Genomic DNA, 19479 nt, shown 5'->3' with positions numbered 1-19479 from the left:
ACAGGGATTCCACTATGATGAAATTGACTATAATTATATATTTGCATTATTGCATACTCATCTGTTACATGTGAAGGTGCACAATAAAAATGGCAGGTGACCAATTGAGCAGGGACTTAAGCAAACCAGCCTTAATTAAACTACATATTGTACAGCATTCAAACCATTTACCTTTGTGCTATAGGGGTCAGTGTATGGGAAAAAAATGACAGTATGTGCCTCAGCTAGTGCAGTGATGGTGACAATTTTACCGCATACTGCCAGGTCCAGTGTGGTTACCTCAACCCACCTCTATTATTTACATCACTGTAGTGACTAGGAGCCCTCTTCAGAAATTCAAAATTCCCTTTAATCAGTGCTATACAAACAGAACAAATTCTAAGGGGAAAGTGCCATATGCTGACCCTTCTAATGTTATCTCAACTCTGAATTTGTAATCCCTTCTTGTATTTCTCCTGCTGCCTATTGACAGATGCTACTTCCCCAGGGTAAAGTTCCTGTGCTGAGGCAATTCTACACCCTCTCCCTGCTCCCCTGGACCCTTGTGCTGAGCTGGTTCCAAGGAACACACTCCTAAAACTTGTTCACCAAAACACTATCCTCTCAAAAGTAACTCCTACTCTATCACGTAGGAGAAGTAAGCTAATACTTATGTCCCCTTTTTAAAATAGTACCTTCTCTTTTATCAGCTCTCCCTGACTTTCCTTTGTTGGCTATTCCAAGTTGGCCTTTCATGTTTGACTTTGGATTGTAAACTGCTGCGGCCAAGGACTATGCTTGGTTTTGGCTGTTTCTGTACAGTGCTCAGCCCACCCTTTTAGGCACATAATCTACAACCAGTGCATTGTGGAGGGACAGTGGGGTCGGACAGTTTAGGCTCATTGCAGGTCCCAGATTTAAACTTCAGAAGACTGCCTTTAAAATCCACTTCATATTCGCTTGTGCAGTACTTCCCTCTAGCCTAGCCGTGGGCAACCTGTGGCCCTTCATGATAATCTGATTGCAGGCCACGAGACTTTTTGCTGATGTTGACCATCCGCAGGACTATCCCCCACAGCTCCCAGCGGCCGTGGTTTGCCATTCCCAGCCAATGGGAGCTGTGGGAAGCAGTGGCTAGCACAGCCCTACAGCCCACTGCTTCCTGCAGCTCCCATTGGCCAGGAACAGCAAACCACAGCTGTGGGGGGCCATGCCTGTGGATGTTCAACATCAGCAAATTGTCTTGCAGCCTGCAATCAATTACCCTGATTAGCTACATGCAGGCCACAGGTTTCCCACCACTGCTCTAACCAATCATACAGGGGCTAAGAAGAATATTCAGTACCTCTCTCTTCAGATCAAAGCCTTTTTATATATTCACAGACCCTATTGCTTCCATCTCTGGAACTCCATACACTGGGAGCTTAGTTATCCATTCTGAGTTCCAGGTACTCATGCATGCAAAACAGAAATATTACAAATTTAACAAACCAACTCAGCTCATTGGTTCCTGAATTTTATTGGTGGAGTGTCAGGAGAAAAAGAATGGATGCTGATGATATCTGCATGGTAAGCAACAGCCATTTTAAATGGTCGGGGAGGCAACTGGGCTTAAAAGCATTAACACTGGTTTTATCATTAAAAAGGAATAGTGCATGTTTGGAAGTACCTGGCACAAAACGTCTAATAAAACTACTTTATGGATAAGTACAGTGAATACTACATTATACATTCATACATGTTTCTACAATATTAGATTTTTTTATATACAGTATATGATCTGCTCCTATACATGTACAGCTCAGGGGAAAGAGTTGCTTCCTGTAACAGGTACAGCATTAAGCATAAATCCAACATGGGCCAGCCATATTCTAATATAAATCATGAAGAAGGCATCATTGTATAGCATACAGTACTTTTCTTTTCTTTTTTTTTTTTCAGTGCCTTTTGGAATCCCTAAACTTTACTGGCAAGCAAACCAGCTCCATTACACATCTGTACAGAACTATTTAAATATACCATCACCAATCCTAAATCTGTGTGACATGTAGCAGCATTCTTACCATGTTCCCCAGAGTGATCTGCATTGGAGGAAATGTGTATGTAATGCCATCATTTTTTTTTATTTATAAACTAAAGGCACTTGTTAAATACAACCTTTCCAAAATCCCTAGTCCTAGATTGCAAAGCACTGTGCAGTTTCAGGAAAACTGTAAGGACTACAACACCTCTTCATTCACTCTGCACTAGAAACAGGTTTAAATATAATAAATAATTCATTTTTCACTGCTTTCATACATGTATCTGAGGCATAGATTTTCATGTTTGCTTTATGGACAGTAAACTGAGTGACTTGTTTTCTTGCTTGTATACAACTTCACTGGTGAAGATGCCGCTAAGAATTATAGGCCTTGGCGAAGAACTGCCATTTGTCCTCGTGCGAGAGTGGAAGGGGAAAGCATCCTATTTTTCAACTATTGGTAATGTCATGCCATCCTTCATTTAACAAAACCTTCTTTGCATTTTGTTATATCTTGGTCACATAGTTGTTGGGGAACAGTCCTTGCTTCCCTCGTAATCTGCCTGTCCACCAGCCTGAGGGATCTGTGACAAGAAGAGCAGAATGAGCAATGAGGTTTTAGAAATCCTTATTTCATGTTCAGTCTCCCTCCTTTTTAGTCTTCTTTGATTTATGTCCGTTTTGTGCAGACTGGCAAAACTCTTCTACAGGTACTCCTTAGAGACCAAATGCAAAGGGCTGTGAGAGCCTGGACTGGCTAACGTTCTGGACACACTGCAAGGCCTTATCTGTTCACTGGGGGGATTGGCTTTGGAACTGCATCACTAATTGCTTTTCAGCTGATGTGCTTTAGCCGTTGTCATGGTCTTATACATGCAACCAGAGGCTATGGGGGGGGGCACTTGAATTTGGACTCCCCAGTGGGGAATAACTGAGCAAACTAGGGTGGGCACGATATAGGTGTGATGGCTCCTCCTTACCCTACCTGTCCTAAAAGCAGACCACCTACTGCTTCAAGAAATGCAGGAGTCATTCTCCAGGAAAATGTCTAGGGAGTTAGCTGTAAAACCCCACATTAACAATAACAGTGTGCCCTGGGGAGCTTGGAGCAATTTGTTCACAAAGGACATTTAAAACCAACAAACAAAAAACCACCAACCTCTTTACTTACCTTCTTTGATTATATCAATTATGTCATTGGCATTAAAGCTAAGTTCATCTGTGTCCTGAGCATCATATGCATACAGTGCCCGGCACTGTGGTACCTGAGGCTTGGGTTTTGGATGTGGTTTAGGTCTCCCTCCAGCTGGTGGGGGCCGGTTTGTTGTCTGCCTGCGAACACTGCGGGGGGGGGGGGGGGGGAGGACAAGAGTAATTGACAGGGGAAATGCTCCAAGACTGTAACTATGAATATACACTCAACCAACCCCACTGCACTTTGCTCCATTACATCACCGGGTCAGACAATGGAAAGCACTCTCTGGATTTGAGGGCCAAGCCCGCTCACTTAGATTCCCCTGTAAATATCACAGTAGTTATAGAAGAAAGACTTGTTAGGTCATAGGAGCATCCATGTGCATGGAGCAGGATATAGTCCTTTCTCCCCCCACTACGTCTCCCAGAGAGGGGCTGTAGTGCACATTACATTAGCATCGTCTGTGCCAAACGGTAGACAAAGAGGTAGGAGGTTCCAGTTCTCCAAATACTTATCTCCAGAGTAACGACATCATGTAATTCTGTGCTGCTTTACCTACATTAGTAAGCTTTGCCTTGAGCCAGAGATTGCCCACTTCAGCTCTTCTAGCACTTGTAATAAAAGAGCACTTCACAGAGGGCTCACCATTTGCCTTTCCCTGCCCCCAAACACACAAAATACATTTAAAGCTTAAGCTGCAGGGCACCCTTTGCCAGAGATTCTGCCTCTGATATAAAACGCCTTCCTTTCTCACAAGCTCACTGTTGTTCCAATGCTATGGTTAGGCAGGACAGTGATACTGCACTTGCATCAGCTCCTAGTGTCTATAGATTTTATCTGTGCTCAAATGTGAAGCACTGGGTGATGTGGTATGACGTTACTGGAGTGGCTACAATCCCTCCAAGAATCCAAGGCTAAGTGCAGGGGGAGGAGGAGAAATGAGAGGAAAGGAAAGGAGCAGGCAGGCAATGGTGGAAGAGAGTAGATATACTGTGTGTATATATATATATATATATTATATATATATATATATATATATATATATATATTTTAAATCACCCAGGTCCCTGGGCAATTGCCCCTTTTGCCGCCCCTGTGCCTGGCGGGCCTGGATGATGCCGTAGGAAGCATCTGGAGCAAATTAATAACAATCATTCACTCTCTTGGATTCACAGCTGCGAGTTCAGAGGAGGTTTACCTGAGCTATGAGATTTTGGTTGCAGGCGGTGTTGGATCATATTAAAGAAGTTAGTTCTGTATTAAAATCACAAATGAGTTTGATTCTCCATAGTTTAAATTCCAGGGTATTACTAATTAAGAGGTCTCTTGGTTTTTGGTACTGTTTCTCTCCCTCTCTGTGTGAAACTTGCAAGCTGCTAATTGTGTTAGTACATTCTAAGACAGAGTCTGTTTTCAAAGCAATTCTTTGTAACAACTACTACTCACACAGAGAGAGACTCAAAGCAATACTCTGTAACAACAGAAACAGCACCCAGAGACTCCCCGTCCTTTTGTTGTATTCATCTTGCTTTGTTAACAATTGTGATTAAAATAGAGATAGAGGATGTATGTGGATGGATGCTTGGTGTGGATAATAACTGAATGATCAGGGAGGTGCCAGCCGAAGAATCCAGTGTCCATCGGCCGAAGAAGGCATCAAGTGGAAATAACCAGAGGACCCCCGGAAGGCAGACTGGAATCCACCCAACAGCCTCAAGGATGGGAGAACCAAAGAACAAGATAACATCTGGCAGCACAGAGCCGTCAGGAATGTGCCATCTGCTGATTGATTCAGCAACAGCATGATGAAGCAATTCCCATAGACTGGCATAGAAAGAAATTCCTATAAAAATGGACTCTAGAAAGTGAGAACTTTGGGGTCTGATTCTGCAAACCAACTTCCAGGAGCATCAGATGAGCATCTGACAAGGCCCTGCTCCCTCCTCGTGTCCAGGCCACCTGGCCAGTGGCTTGGCATGAGCAACTCTAAGACTGGTAACTATGATAACAACCTTGCAGAACCTGTGTGAGTGTGTGTATGAATGAATGTGTGAATAAATATGAAATTGAATGGAATGTTATAGCTATAACTAACTGCTTACTATGATTCTTTCTGTATTCACAATAAATGTGGCATTTTTCCTTTTCTCCTTTAATAAGATCCTGCTGGTTTTTATTTTATTGGTATAGCAGTGGGAGTTAGGAGGCCAGTAGGCCAGTTCTGTAGAATAAATGGATGTATACCTTAAATTGCCAGCAACAGCCCCTAAAAATTTAAGATGTGATAAAACTGGAACTCCCACCACCACCACCAGCCTTTGATGGTTCAGATAAAATTAAACCTGATTTTGAACCCCCACTCTCCCAAAAATACAACAACAAACAAGCAAACCACCACTACCCACAAAATGCCATATGTTGGGTGAGACTTTGAAAAACCAAATCCATACCACGCTGGCTTGTCCCTTGTCTGCTAGGAATAGAAACTGCATCTCTTCCTCAGGAGTATATTATTTGTGATGAAGAAGAACCCTCCAAGAACCTATGCCAGTGACTAACTTAACTTGCTGTAAAGCAGTGGCTCTCAGACTTTGTACTAGTGACCCCTTTCGCATACCAAGCCTCTGAATGTGACCCCCTTATACATGAAAAACACTTTTTAATATATTTAACACTGTTATAAATGCTGGAGGCAAAGCAGGGTTTGGGGTGGAGTCTGACAGCTCATGGCCCCTCATGTAATAATCTCACAACCCCCTGATGGGTCCTGACTCCCAGTTTGAGAACCCCTGCTGTAAAGTAACAATGGGATTTCAAAAAATGTTATTGAATATGACAATATTCAGGAAGAGATCCCTGTAGCCTGACTCCTCTCTTTGTGGCCCTTTCCCTTGTACTTATTACTGTGAGATAAAGAGTTAAAATACCACTAACAGTTGTTGTAGCTGTGTTGGTCCCAAAATATTAGAGAAACAAGGTGGGAAAGGTAATAATATCTTTTACTGGACCAAATGCTATATGTGAGAGAAACAAGCTTTCAAGCTTACGCGGGGCTACTTCAGGTCTGCGAGGTTTTTTCCTTTGATTTTATATTTATTATTTCTCTGGTCAGCCAGTGAGAGGAGAGAATTCACAAGCTGCTCTCCCATGGATGAACGCTTGCAATTGCTATTAACATTAATGAGCAGACACAATAAGTGTACTGAGGATTGAATTCGTTAGTCAAGGATAAAAATGAAAAAGCACTTAGGTGCTTTTATTTCTGTGGTGTTTTTTCATATTACATCGAACACCTGTACAGAATAAAGGTCTTCTGGGAGCTAACACTTAAATAAAAGGTTTCAGAGTAGCAGCCGTGTTAGTCTGTATTCGCAAAAAGAAAAGGAGTACTTGTGGCACCTTAAAGACTAACCAATTTATTTGAGCATGAGCTTTCGTGAGCTACAGAATCCGATGAAGTGAGCTGTAGCTCACGAAAGCTCATGCTCAAATAAATTGGTTAGTCTCTAAGGTGCCACAAGTACTCCTTTTCTTTTTACTTAAATAAAACTGCACCGGAAGGACTTTCGTTTTCCCCCTGAACTTTTGCTTTTACTTCTGAGACCAGGCCGGAAACTAGGCACATTAACATTGGAAATGAATGATAGTTCTGTAGTTAGTCTGTGTGTATGTGTAATGTATATAAATGTGTTCCTCGGTGGATGAACTATACGGTATGTGGTCCAATAATCAAAACAGAGGGAAGCAATGAGCTCTGGATTCCAAAAGTCAAATGGGCAGGGGGAGCTGATGAACACACCAGCAGGGGACTGTTAGCTGCACCTGTTGTGAAAGAAAGCTGCAGAAGTTTCAAAAGAACTCTCCTTTGTGGCAAAGCCAAGAGTCTATTACAAAGAGTCCATGGCAGGTAACAAAGAGCTTTTTCCATATTGTTATTGAGCTGTGCAGACATTGCATCAACCCTGAATGGGTTTGTGAGAGGCCATCAGATTCTGCAAGCCCTACACCAACCTCACAAAAATCCCAAATGCCCTAGGATAGATGGCAACCCCACTTGAGGGAGAGTTATAGCTATGTGGGCACCTGGTACTCAGGTGTTACCTCTAGCTGTTCAGGCAACCACAGGTGTAGGGCTGTGCTACTGAGAGAGAATGAGGAGACAGACACTTCTGATTGGTAGAAGAGAGAATAGTAATTCAGAGACCTGATGGCAAGAGAGAACCTTCCTGGATTCAAATGCCTGTGAGAAGTTTTCTTTCCATAGCTGCAAATGCCCAGTGAAGTACTATCTGCTTTAGCCCTCCAGAAGATTACCCTTATAGTAGCCAGAATGAGAGTTTGTGTTTATTCGGTGCACAGCAGGAGATCCAACTAGCCTACTGCAATTGAAGAATTAAACTTTAACATGGCAATTCGTATCCAATTCCCTGGAATCACACAATGAGAACAAGCCTCAACACGTGCCCCAGAAAAATAATCAGGAAAACACTGGATGATATTAAGGCCTTAGTGCTTTGGAAGCCTTTCCATAGAGTGACTGTTTCTGTTACTGGCAGCATGTTTTCTAAGCCAGCTGTGCTTTGCATTGCTGAGTTTGAAAGCTTTGGCCCCAAACTCAGGCAAATCTCCCTATTTAGCCCTGGATGCCTAAATACACCTTTGTGCATTTCCCAGGGAGTTCATGCAATTTCCAAGCAATGCAAGGGGTTTGAGGCAGGCCCCATTTCTACAAGGAGACAGCCCCGCTGGAAGGAATGATTGGGAAGACAACACTTCAATGAAAGCCTCTGGGATTCCCCCCCTTCTTTACCTCCCTCTCATAGGTTTTCCTGTGGGAGGAGGCAAGCAGCCCAATTCATGTTTCCAAATACAGGTAGGACACCAGACACTTCTGATGTAATTCTGATTAGACATTTGGACAGTGCATTTGACTTAATGAGTAGTTATGAAAGATGAGTTGTAGGGACTGGAAGATTTTCCTTCACTTTGCAAGAGAAGCAAATCTGAGCTCTTTTCATTTTTACAAAAATAACAGTAAATCAAGCCAATGAAAAAAGCATATTGAATGATTGATTGAGCCCGTACTCCAGTTTTCATTAAAACAGTTTTTACATCAAAAACAAGCCGTAAAAATATTAACTGGCAACATAGAGCTAACCATATCATTCTAAGGACGCCACAGTGTGTGAAAGCCTGGCCTGGAAACCAGTAGATGGGGCTGCTTGTCATCATATAAGACTTATTCTTCTCTAGCATAGGGAACACACACACAGCCTGGATGGACTTTTCTAGTGACTTGCAACATAGATTACAACTAGATTGCACATTGACTGATCCTGATCAGGGATTAAATTGTCATACATTGGCAAGAATTTAACTCCATTGTTTGATCAGGGCCTAATTGTGTGTTGCAACTCCAGGAGGTGCAGCCCAAGGACTGTAATCAGCAGTCCCTTACTGTACCTGTACTGGGGGAATTACCCTCCACCCCTGCATACCATTGGAGCATTCATGAACAGCATTACAGAATGTGTACAGGGGAAAGTTGCAGAGCAGTATTCTTTGCTATCCAATCCCTTCTTAAGGTTAAAAAGTTTAAATCAATTACTGGTTACTCAACTTAAGCTATCATCATCTGCTGCAAATTCCTCAGGTGACACTTGAGATCGCTCCCCACCAATTGGGCAAAATACTAGACTCCAAACTTTTCTAAATCTTACAGAAATAATATAGCACAAACTAGTTTCATACAGCAATCTTACTATCACATTTTACATGCTTGTTTGTGTTAGAGCACCCAAAATGTCTAGAAATCAAACAGTCCATCATTTGGACTTTTGTTTTATTTCCATATCTTAAAACATTACCATACCTTTGTGTCTGTGGATGTGCTCCTGTCCTCCCTTTATAACTACCAGATGATTATTGCAGTGCTGTTTACTCTCTCATTCTGCCCTGTTTCAGCTTGCCAAAATCATGACCACCCACTCCCAAAGAATCAAATAATTCAGTCATGCCATGCTCTTGCAAAGACCTCCATTGGCTTCCTACTTCTGGAAAACTGTTTACACAAACCTCTAGAGCTCACTCTGGTGAAGCCTCTCCAAATAATTACTGGAATTCTTAACCCCTTCAAGGTCTGAGCACACTTTATCCTCACCAACAGTACACTGCTTCTTCCAGGCATTCTCCCCTCCTCCTTCATTTGAAATTCCATATCAGCCTGCCTTTCGCAAGAGACCAACAATAAGAGATATATGGCTGCTCCCTCACACTCCGGATGCAATTACCGCTGTGTCTGCTTGTGGTTTTTCTACCCATGAGTCCATGCAGTTTTCAGAGCAAACTAGAAAAACATTTCATAAGTTGGAGATGGTGGGTTTTTAAAAAAAGTCTGCCCCCACCCTAATTGGGAAGGCAAGGGGACATTTCTGTGTTAGAAAAGTCAAATAATAAAAATAAAGCTTTGACATCAAATCTAAACATCCTGGTACTCTTGGGCAATACGTATAAAGCAAATGGTCTTTTTCATTCCATGCCCCTGGCCTTAGGACTTCACTCCCTGGTATGGCAAAAGGGAATTCTTCATTCAGCTACCTCAAGACTAAACCTACAATACTGCTTTTTAATGCACGTAAAGCACCATGAAATGGTTATATTCTGAGGGCTAGCTTGGGGTGTATCTGTTTACAAGTCAGCTTCACTGAGATGAAAGTGTCATTTACACAGTTACCCCAGGAGTATTACTATATGGCTCACTCTAGCTTTTCTGCTAAATAGACACCTTTAATATTGATATAATATGGTAGCAACTAGAGACCGTAGTCATAGATGATCAGGGCTCTGTTGTGCTAGGCAACAGACAGACACATCACAATGAGATGGATGGACACTATGCTATATTGCACATGCATTTCATGTATCTTAACTATTAACCAAATTTCAAAGGTAAGTGTTTTATTATTTAACTCACATTATCCCATTTGATGCAGCTTGTCCAGGAAGAATACTACAGAGGAACAGATTTAACCAAGAATAAATTGACATGCAGTCATGAGGATCCTCACACAAAGTAACAAAGGAAAATGTAAGGTGTTAGTGAACAAAGAATGTTGGTATTCTTACTATACAAGTTGGAGTTTACTTGAGGAGTTGACATGATGTCAAATTAGTGTCTATCATTTGTTTCTTAGGTGTTGGTCATAAAACATCATGCAAATAAAAAGAAAGCTCTTAAGGCTGTAGAAGAGAATTCAATATTAAAGGGTTTTTTTGGCAGGGGGCAGGGCTGATAAGAACCCATTATACAGAAAAGGTGCACAGAAGGGAAAATGTGCTGAACGTTAGTGGAGCAGGAAGATAGAATACATTATCTCATCTAATCTAATCTACAGGGACATATGAATACATATTAAATTTGTGTGTAGGACCAGAAATCCCCTACTTGGCACTGCAGAACAACAATCTCCAGTGCAATGGGAATTCAGCTTAACTTCTCTTGGCATAGAAAGTCAATTGGCTCTATGTACGTTTACAGTTTTTGATGCATCATGTAATAAAATTACCTCTCTCATATATGGTGAGGATGAATTATTTTGTAAACTGCCTGGACAAAGAAAAGAGCTAAACAAAGTACTGTGCTAAGTATTATCATAGGGCAAATAGAACAGCATTGAATGGACAAAGAGAGGTGGCTAGCCATCACCTAAAGACCATCTTAAACTGGAGGGACTAAAGCAGATCACCCGCACATCCTCTAAAAACTTCCCTGTACTGGGTGGCATGGCTGCTTGTCTATAACGCTGAAGTGTACCAGATGGGTGACTGAGCTGCTCCACCACTACATGGGTCAAACGAGGGGTGTTTGACTGACTCTAAGGGTCTACACAGCAACTAGACACTCGCAGTTGGCCTATGCCAACTGGTTATGGGGCTCTGGCTGCAGGGCTGCTGTGTAGACTTCCGGTCTCAGACTGCATCCTGAGCTCTGGGACCCTCCCACCCTGCCTGCCCTCTGAAGGCCACCTTGCAGTGGTGAGAGGAAGTGAGTTGCCCACCCATCCCCGATGAGAGATCCTGGAAAACAGGAGGGGTCAGGATAGAGGCTGGGCAAAAGTTCAACCCAATCCCTATTTTTCCCAAGCCATCCTTAATACAAACTATACATTTGGCAAAATGATTCTGTGTCGGGCTGAGACCTTGGATAACAAATTACAGCCCAGAGCATAATTGTTATGACTGAGTTTTAAATGTCTGTAAATAGAGAGTAGCAATGGAAAGGCTCAAGTGACCTTACACATAGCAGTGTGACTACACCAGGACAGCCGGGGTGGGATGGGGTAGGAAGATTGCTACTAAAGCAAGCCCTTCCGATTCTCTTAGTTTGAGAAATTCATAGTCTTTTTAAGCAAAATATCTGGTGTGGCAGCATCTTCGTTTTTACTTTAACCTTTTGTTCTATCTTCAGGGGATGGTTGGGACCCAGCCAGTATGGTCAGTGAGAGCTCAAACTCTGCAACGAGTCAGTCAGAACAACTGTGAAGCACCTGGCTAACTGCTGCCAGCTGGCCACTTGCTGTGGTGGGCTGGGTTAAATGACCCACCTCCCTTAAGAGGAAGACAAGAATCTATTGCAAGGGGTTGGGGGAGAGAGACTCTGTTTGGGGGAGGAGAGTCTGGGAAAAAGGGGTGGGGTATTCACTGGGTGAAAGGGAATTCATTTTGATGACAATGGTCCCTATTACTATCTAAGTGTAATTGACCCTATCTACTCTTCCTATACTAATAGAAACTTAAACTAACCCAGCACTCATTATTCCAAGGTACCTCAGAGTCAGTGACTTAAAGCTACATAAAATATTTGAAAAGCTGCTTTCAATGAGAAAGACTGAGCTCAAATTATATGAAAAGATACTAACAGACTTGACTCATTGTTCCCTAACCAAAGTGATAGCACTGAAGCGGCAGACAGCTCCATTCCAAAAGAGCAGCTGTCCATTTGTCCTCTAGAAGATCCAAGGTACCCAACCTCTCCTGTTTGCTAGGTAGGAAGTGATCATGGGATTTCTGGAAAATTGTGGGCTAGAGCAGGGGTAGCCAACCTTAGCCTGAGAAGGAGCCAGAATTTACCAATGTACATTGCCAAAGAGCCACAGTAATACTTCAGCAGCTCCCCCACCCACCGGCAGCCCCACTGATCAGCACCTCCCCCTGCCCCTCCTGATCAGCTGTTTCATGGCATGCAGGAGGCTCTGGGGGGGGAGGAGCAAGGGCATGGCAGGCTCAGGGGATGGGGTGGGAAGGGCTGGAGTGGGGCAGGGCCTGTGGCAGAGCCAGAGGTTGAGCAGTGAGCATCCCCTGGCACATTGGAAAGCTGGCACCTGTAGCTCCAGCCCCGGAGTCGGTGCCTATACAAGGAGCCGCATATTAACTTCTGAAGAGCCACATATGGCTCCGGAGACACAGGCTGGCCACCCATGGGCTAGAGGATTCCGGCTGTTATCATCCTAAACATGCTGTGTTCCTTTATAATAGCCTCCAGTGGAAACCTGAGCAAGCATGTGGCTAGAGTACAGCATGGAGCACTGTAGATTTCTTGCAAGTGTTATAATTCACAGAAGACATATGCGAGAGTGCTTGTTACAGGTACTGTCGAGATAGGCTAAACCATACTAAGTAATTGCCAAAAAAATCACCAGTGTGTGAAGTGCAGCCTGCAGCCAGATGCATCCTGGGGCTGCCCCATATTTTTCATATGGAGATTAACCCAATGAAACAAAGTCTCATAAAGTAATGCTCCATCTTGATCTGTGATAATCTCCAATATTGTAATTTCTGAACCACACTTCTATTTATTAAAAAGAATAGGATGCCTACAAAATACTCCATTTTGTACAATTTGGGCTTCTGGAAAGTTGTCAGCATAGCCCTCCACTGAGCAAAATTTGCATCTCTGCTCTTCCTCACCCATTCTAAGGGAACACCATGTCTCACACAGGACCAAAATCAGCATGGAGACTTAAGAACAACAGTATGTCAAAACGCATCCTGGACAATGCCATTTTAAGCAGTAACAATACAAACTAACAGTTCGGGAGGAAATTCCCCCCCCCCCCCCCCCCCCCCAGACACTGGCGGGCTGTTGAGGAATACTCAAAAATTTATTTTAATAGGCTGCAGCCGACAGAGGGGAACCTGTATCAACTGTCACCAAGCCCAATTATTAACACTTCCTGACAGCAGATTTGTTTTTTATTTACACAAGTCATAACTGCTTTGGTATTTGAATGTACTGTGGGTCATCTGGATCTCAGTCACACCACAACTATCTCACTAAAAGGAATTAGGGAGCTGCATGCATGGAAATATGCAGAGTGATTATTCATGATCAGATCTGTTTTACAATACTCAAAGAGGCAAGAGCCTTTGAATCTGAAAATCAGCTGGCATTAACATTCCCACTAAAGCAAAGCTCCACTAATGTGCAAAAAAGCAGAGTAGAAAGATCTCAGAGGAGAAATTGTTTAGTCACTGTAATGAAGACTAAGTATATTGTGTTTAAATATTTATTAAATTGTGATTTCAGCGCTTGGGAAAGGTGCTAAACTGTTATCCTGGAGACTGAAGACTTCTGTTTATCCATATAACAGTGACAATATGGACAGCAGTTGTGCAAGCTTTCCCCGCACTAGAGCAATGAGGGGAAAGCTAGGGTTGAGTGGGTAGTTCAGTCTCCATTGCCGATTTTGCCCTTGGTCACTCTGAACTTCTTCTTTGCCAACTGTGGTGGTGATGGGACTGGTGGTTTTGCTGATGGGAACACCCGTCCATTGGGAAATGCATAGACACCATAGGCCATCTGGCAATGAGTTTGGACCAACAAATTTATTGTGGTATAATCATTTGCAACTATTTAGAATAGCTTATTCATAATTGAAAACAAAAGAAATCTCTATTACTGATTTCAGCTGATAAAACCTCAGCACCACTGTCAAGAAGGAGAAATTTTTCCCTAGTGCATGTAGTTGTCATAGTAACAGATTATAGAAAGATATTACTTTTTTTAAACAAGTGATTCTGAGATATTTCTCTTACTGTTGACACCAAAAAATGTAACCTGGACATCACTTCCTGTTACTTCTCTTTGGTTATCGAGTCATTTCCATCTCAAGTGTGAGCAAAGATATTTGGTACCATCTCATCCATACAATGTACAGGTCACCAGTAATCTAATAAATCCCTGAAGAAGCAATTGGCAATGTGTACATCACCAGTTTACACTTCTGAGTCAGTAACATGTTACTTTCCCAAAGTAACTGTAACAACCCTAACTGCATATTTGACTTGAGTATGATCATTATTTAATACTGTATATCTGTATATCTAGATTATTGTCTGATAGTCAGTTTCAATGTAGGAGATAGGGGCAGGACATCACAGAGTTGGATATAGCTTCCCCAATTCTCTGCCTTGTGCAGCTCTAGTCCCAGTGCTGGAATTGAGACTATTCTAATCTACACCAGCTGCCAAAGGTCACTAAGGGACTGTGTGCCGGCTGAGAATTGCTTGACAGCGGTGGTCCTCAAGCCATACTCCCTGCCCTTCCTGGTATGCTCCCTGTAAAGGGACTAGGAATGGCTGGATATGCCAGTTGAGAGCACCCCCCAGCTGTCCAGATATCGCCAGTATTCAGGCTCTTTACATTGCACCTCCTGAGTGCAAAGGAGACAAATTGGGGTGGAATTAATATGCCCCTAATTTCACCAATAAAATCAGTTTCCTGCCATGAATTATCCTGCCATTCTTCCCCCACCAAAAAAATATTAAAAAAAAATCATCAATCTCATATGGAGTGTATAATGAAAATAAGATAGTATTAAAGAGAGAATACTGTCTCGTGGTTGGAACAGAGGATTGGGAGTAAGAATTCCTGGGTTCTGACAGTTGCTGGGAGACAGAGGCAAAGTGAGCTATGCTCACTGTTTACCCATTCATAAAATGGGTACGAAAATCTCTCTTGTACAGGGGAGTGGAGGCTTAATTAAGTCTGTAAAATGCTTTGGGAGTCTTTAGTAGGTACTGTGCAAGTACATGATTTTAGCATTGTGAATACTGGAACTGGTTCACATTGACTCCATGGTGAATGGATTATGGACTTGAGCCCACGATTATTCTGCATGTGGAAATCCTATGGAAGTCAATGGGACACCTGAGCGCAGCTTAATGCCATGATTTGGCCATGTATGCAAACAATATAATTTCACCAGTAATGAATAATTTAAGTCCAGGAACCTCTTTATAATGATCAGGCCCTTCTTTCTTTGAAAGAGTCTCCACATAAAAGCTTACCCAGCAGCCCCTTGGTCAGGCACCTTGAGGAAGTCCAGACTTTCTGGTTGGTGTGAAGTCTTGTCTGATCCCGCCGACAGTTGCTGTGGTAAAGGTGGGCGCACCATAGTTGTATACAGGTTCTTCTGACTGGCTCGTTGGTTTGCTGGAGTGTGAGGATGTGGCACAAATTGTGGGCTTTTTATCAGTCCATTTTGATGGTGACCTAGAAGTATAAAAAAGCATGAACCCATGACGTACAACTGTGAGAATAAGGCGGCCTCCTTTCTGCAGTGTTCAGCTTTGTCTGCAGTTCCACTGTCAATTATCACTTGGACTCAACTTTCAAGGAATTTGAAAACTCAGAGCAAAATTCAGCAGAGATCCCCAACTTTGCTCTGTACATAGGCCAGAGTTACTGAAAACTCATCCTAAGACCCTTGTTTAAGGGTTCATGACCCCTGTTTAAGTTTCAGGTATGTGATAAAACTCTAAATGATCACTGGGATTTGCAAAGCTCTTGGTTTAGCAAAACCATGCATTTTTGATCTTGGCTGCTGTTTAACCTTAGCCCTTGTGTTTTAAAACCATTGCATGGGGGTTTAGCCATCTGTGGCTTCCCAGTAAAGACAATGGACTTCCAATGGCTTCAATGGACTTTGGGTCAGGCCTTTGATCTTCCTAAAGTTAAAGGGAGTCAGATGGGGAAAACCCTATAGAGCTCTCTGAACACTGGCTTTATTACACCTTACAAATCAACATTATTTTAAATAAAAAGGTTTTTATTTAAAATAATGTTGATTTAAATGTTTGCCCGTTTAACAGAAGCACTAAATGATAGAAAAGGTGTATTCAGATGCTTTCTGACTCTCTCACAGATCAAATAGTGGCTCCTATTTTGGATTTTGCATGTGATAATATGGGCAATGAGAAACTTAATTTGACAGAGTTTACTCATGATCAGGAGGGACTTATGAAAATTATTTACTGCATGTGTGTGTGTAACTAATCAGTCACTCACATTTACCATCCTCCACTGATGTTGCATGGTACAGCATGAGGCATGAAGTTAAAGGCAATGCTTGGTCTTATACACATTAGAGACTGTGCTGGCCTGCACAGAGCCCTGCAGGAGGTGTGCTGCCTTTACCTGTCCTTGAACCACGGTGCAGCACTTCACACGCCCTTCCAGAAAACTTGCCTCTAAAACACACTTAAAAAAAAACAAAACAAAAAAAAACCACCTACCTACCTCTGAGCTCATTGCAGAAGAAGTTACTTGCCTGTAACCGGAGGTTCTTCGAGATGTGTGGTCCCTATTTGGATTCCAAACATGGGTGCATATGGCATGCCTGTGCACCCATGTTTGGAATCCACATACGGACTATCACTCGAAGAATCAGGGCTTATGAGCTCAATCCTGCATTCCTTCCATGCCCCAAACTCCCACTACATTAAATCAAAGCAGGACTGGGCAATACATGCATCACCATCCGGTGACCCTCTCCACTCCCCGAATGGAGTTAAAAGCAGTGGCCAGCTGGACAACTAGCACACTGAAGAATCACAGTGATGAAATAGGAGTTCATTCATTAGTATTTCCTCATGACACTGGGTCCTGGAAGAGTTTACAGAAAATCTAGGACATACTGGCCTTCCATTGACATTGCATGACCTTCAGTTCCTAACAGTTCCCCTGATACTATGGCAGCAGTTTAAGTCCCACCCTTTTTCAGGATCCTATATTCTAAAAAATAAATTCTAGCACCAATGTGTCAATCTAGACTATTAGATAAAATCTAGTTTTATCTTATCTTTTATGGACATCTCTATTAAGGTTTATTTTAAAGTAAATGCATACACAGGAATGTGTGCATCTGTAGTCCCATTATGATTTTAAAATGGTCATGAATACATTGGAATCTCTCTTATGTGGCAACTCAAGAGGCTGACAAACAGTCTGCTTTCCCCCACTTGTGGGGCAAGTAGAATTGTACTTAGTGGCTGGAATTTTCATCAGAGACTAAGGATTTAGGTCCCCAAATCACATGGCGCCTAATTTCCTTTGACAATCCCAGTCTATCTGTTTGGAATACTCTGTGATGTTTTCTTAACACAGTAGGTTGCCTAATAAGGGTGGTTTCTTGTACAGGTGTACCAATAAGGAACACACTGCAAGAGCAGCAGATAGTTTTTGTATGTTAACTGGCTATTTAAAAAATCTTTTTTCTTTTTTAAACAAAAAATCTTGAAGTGACCTAGTACAGATCTGGAGGGATGTCAGGTGTTCAGCCTGCCTCTGAGAGGCTTCACAAGGGAGAATGAGGCAACTCAGGTTCACCTTGGACTAATTAACTCACTGAGTAACTATGAAGTAGTTAATTAGGCAGGGAAGCACCTGGGCATGATAAAAGGGAAGGCAGTGAGGAGGAAGGGGGAAACTAGGAGAACAGGGTGTTCCTAGGGAGTGTAGGAAGAACAGTCTTCTACAGAGAAAGCATCTGGGGATACCTAATGAGGGGGGGACACTAGCAATAGAAACCCAGGGAGAATGCTCCTGGGTGGGAGAGTTTTCAGCAGGAAACCATAAGCTGTCCTGAAGAAGGGTCCTTGTGGTTCGGCCTCCATGGGAGGACCTTGACCCAAAAGGAGGGACTATTCCCCAGCTATTGCCAAGAAGAGCCCTGACTCCAGAAGAGGGTTCTGGGTCATGAAAGCCTTGCTGCTGATAAGGGGCTTGGATGTAACTTGGGTTGATGGATTAAGACTGACTCAGCCCATCTTCCCTACAGATGCAGAGCGGGAGGTCTCTTCATGTGATGTTCTGCCTTTGGGGTTGAATAAAGTAGATCACCGCATGTTTGCTGTGATAGTCAGTAGTGTGCAGAGTTGAACCCTAGACGGATATCAGTAGGGTCTCTTATTTTCACTTGTACCCTTACTCTAAATTACTCTTATTTGTTACAAACTCGCAGGACAGAACAATATTTTGTTCCCTAATCCTTCCCAAGATTTCTTTGCAAAATGCTCCCTTTAAATGAGAAGCAGCCACTTAGCATTATCCTTTTTTTCCTGAAATACTAACAGTAACCTTCATGTCTAAAGCTGAGCCAGATCACTAAATTAAACACAATTCTAAGGGGGTGATGTTCAAGATACAAACTTCTGCGGGAGTTCCTCCTTCAGGGAAACTGAGACAAAGATGCAATGATGGGCTGTCAGAGGGTGTCACCTGGGTGAGGTCCCCCATTACACCCATATTTGCTATTGAACTGTGGATGCTCCAGAGCATAGGGGCCACTACAAGATCTAAACTCAATGTGGCTGTCCTTTGCATTCCTGATTCTTAAACACTGACAAAAGTGTTTGCAACTGTTGTTAAAATTAAACAAGCTGCTGCTGGCTTGACTTTTCATGTAACCCTGAACAAATATTTACTGCCTAATTACAAACATCCGGAAGCACTGTTTTGTAAAAGAAATGTTGATCCAATCTTAACTACTGCAGTGCAAGAATCCAATTGCTTAATTGTTGTAAACAGGCATGGCATCTTGGAAAACAATTCCACGCAATCCTTTGCCTGAGACACACACTGAACTTTGTCTTGCCTAAGTTAGTACTGTATGATTTAAACTTTTATTATTTAATCTGGCAAAGAGTGTCTGCTTTAGACATGAAGTTTTCTCCTAGCATTGTACTTCTTTTCTAAGATAAGTGGTTGCTCCTTATTGAAAAAGGACATTTTGGAAAGAAATCTTGGGACGTGTTAGGTAAATGAAATAGCGTTCTTTCCTGTAAACTCATACTCTAATTTCTTATTTTAAGGGCAAAAATGAAAATAACAGACACAGTTTAGTGACATCAATCTAGAATTCAACTTTGCACCCTACTTAATAGCACAGCTAACATGAAGGGAACTAGTTTATTCAACCCCAAGGGGAGAACGTCTCATGGAGAG

General features: G+C 42.4%; 1 protein-coding gene across 2 annotated transcripts in view; it reads right to left on the bottom strand.

The window, feature by feature from the left end:
* Positions 1–1479: 1479 nt before the first annotated feature.
* MYO1E (myosin IE) overlaps positions 1480–19479 on the bottom strand; it is a 141771-nt gene continuing 123771 nt past the window's right edge. For both annotated transcript variants that reach the window (XM_073303728.1, XM_073303726.2), the window contains 3 exons: positions 15543–15747; positions 3171–3340; positions 1480–2583 (listed from right to left, as the gene is read on the bottom strand). In XM_073303728.1, coding sequence (XP_073159829.1) covers positions 2507–2583; positions 3171–3340; positions 15543–15747 — 452 coding nt within the window. In that variant the 3' untranslated portion in view covers positions 1480–2506. The remainder of the gene's footprint in view (positions 2584–3170; positions 3341–15542; positions 15748–19479) is intronic.

The sequence above is a fragment of the Lepidochelys kempii genome, chromosome 10 (assembly GCF_965140285.1).
Source record: "Lepidochelys kempii isolate rLepKem1 chromosome 10, rLepKem1.hap1, whole genome shotgun sequence".
NCBI classification, from domain to species: domain Eukaryota; kingdom Metazoa; phylum Chordata; order Testudines; family Cheloniidae; genus Lepidochelys; species Lepidochelys kempii.
The sequence above is the reverse complement of the archived record's forward strand: the minus strand, read 5'-3'. Positions and strand labels throughout refer to the sequence as shown.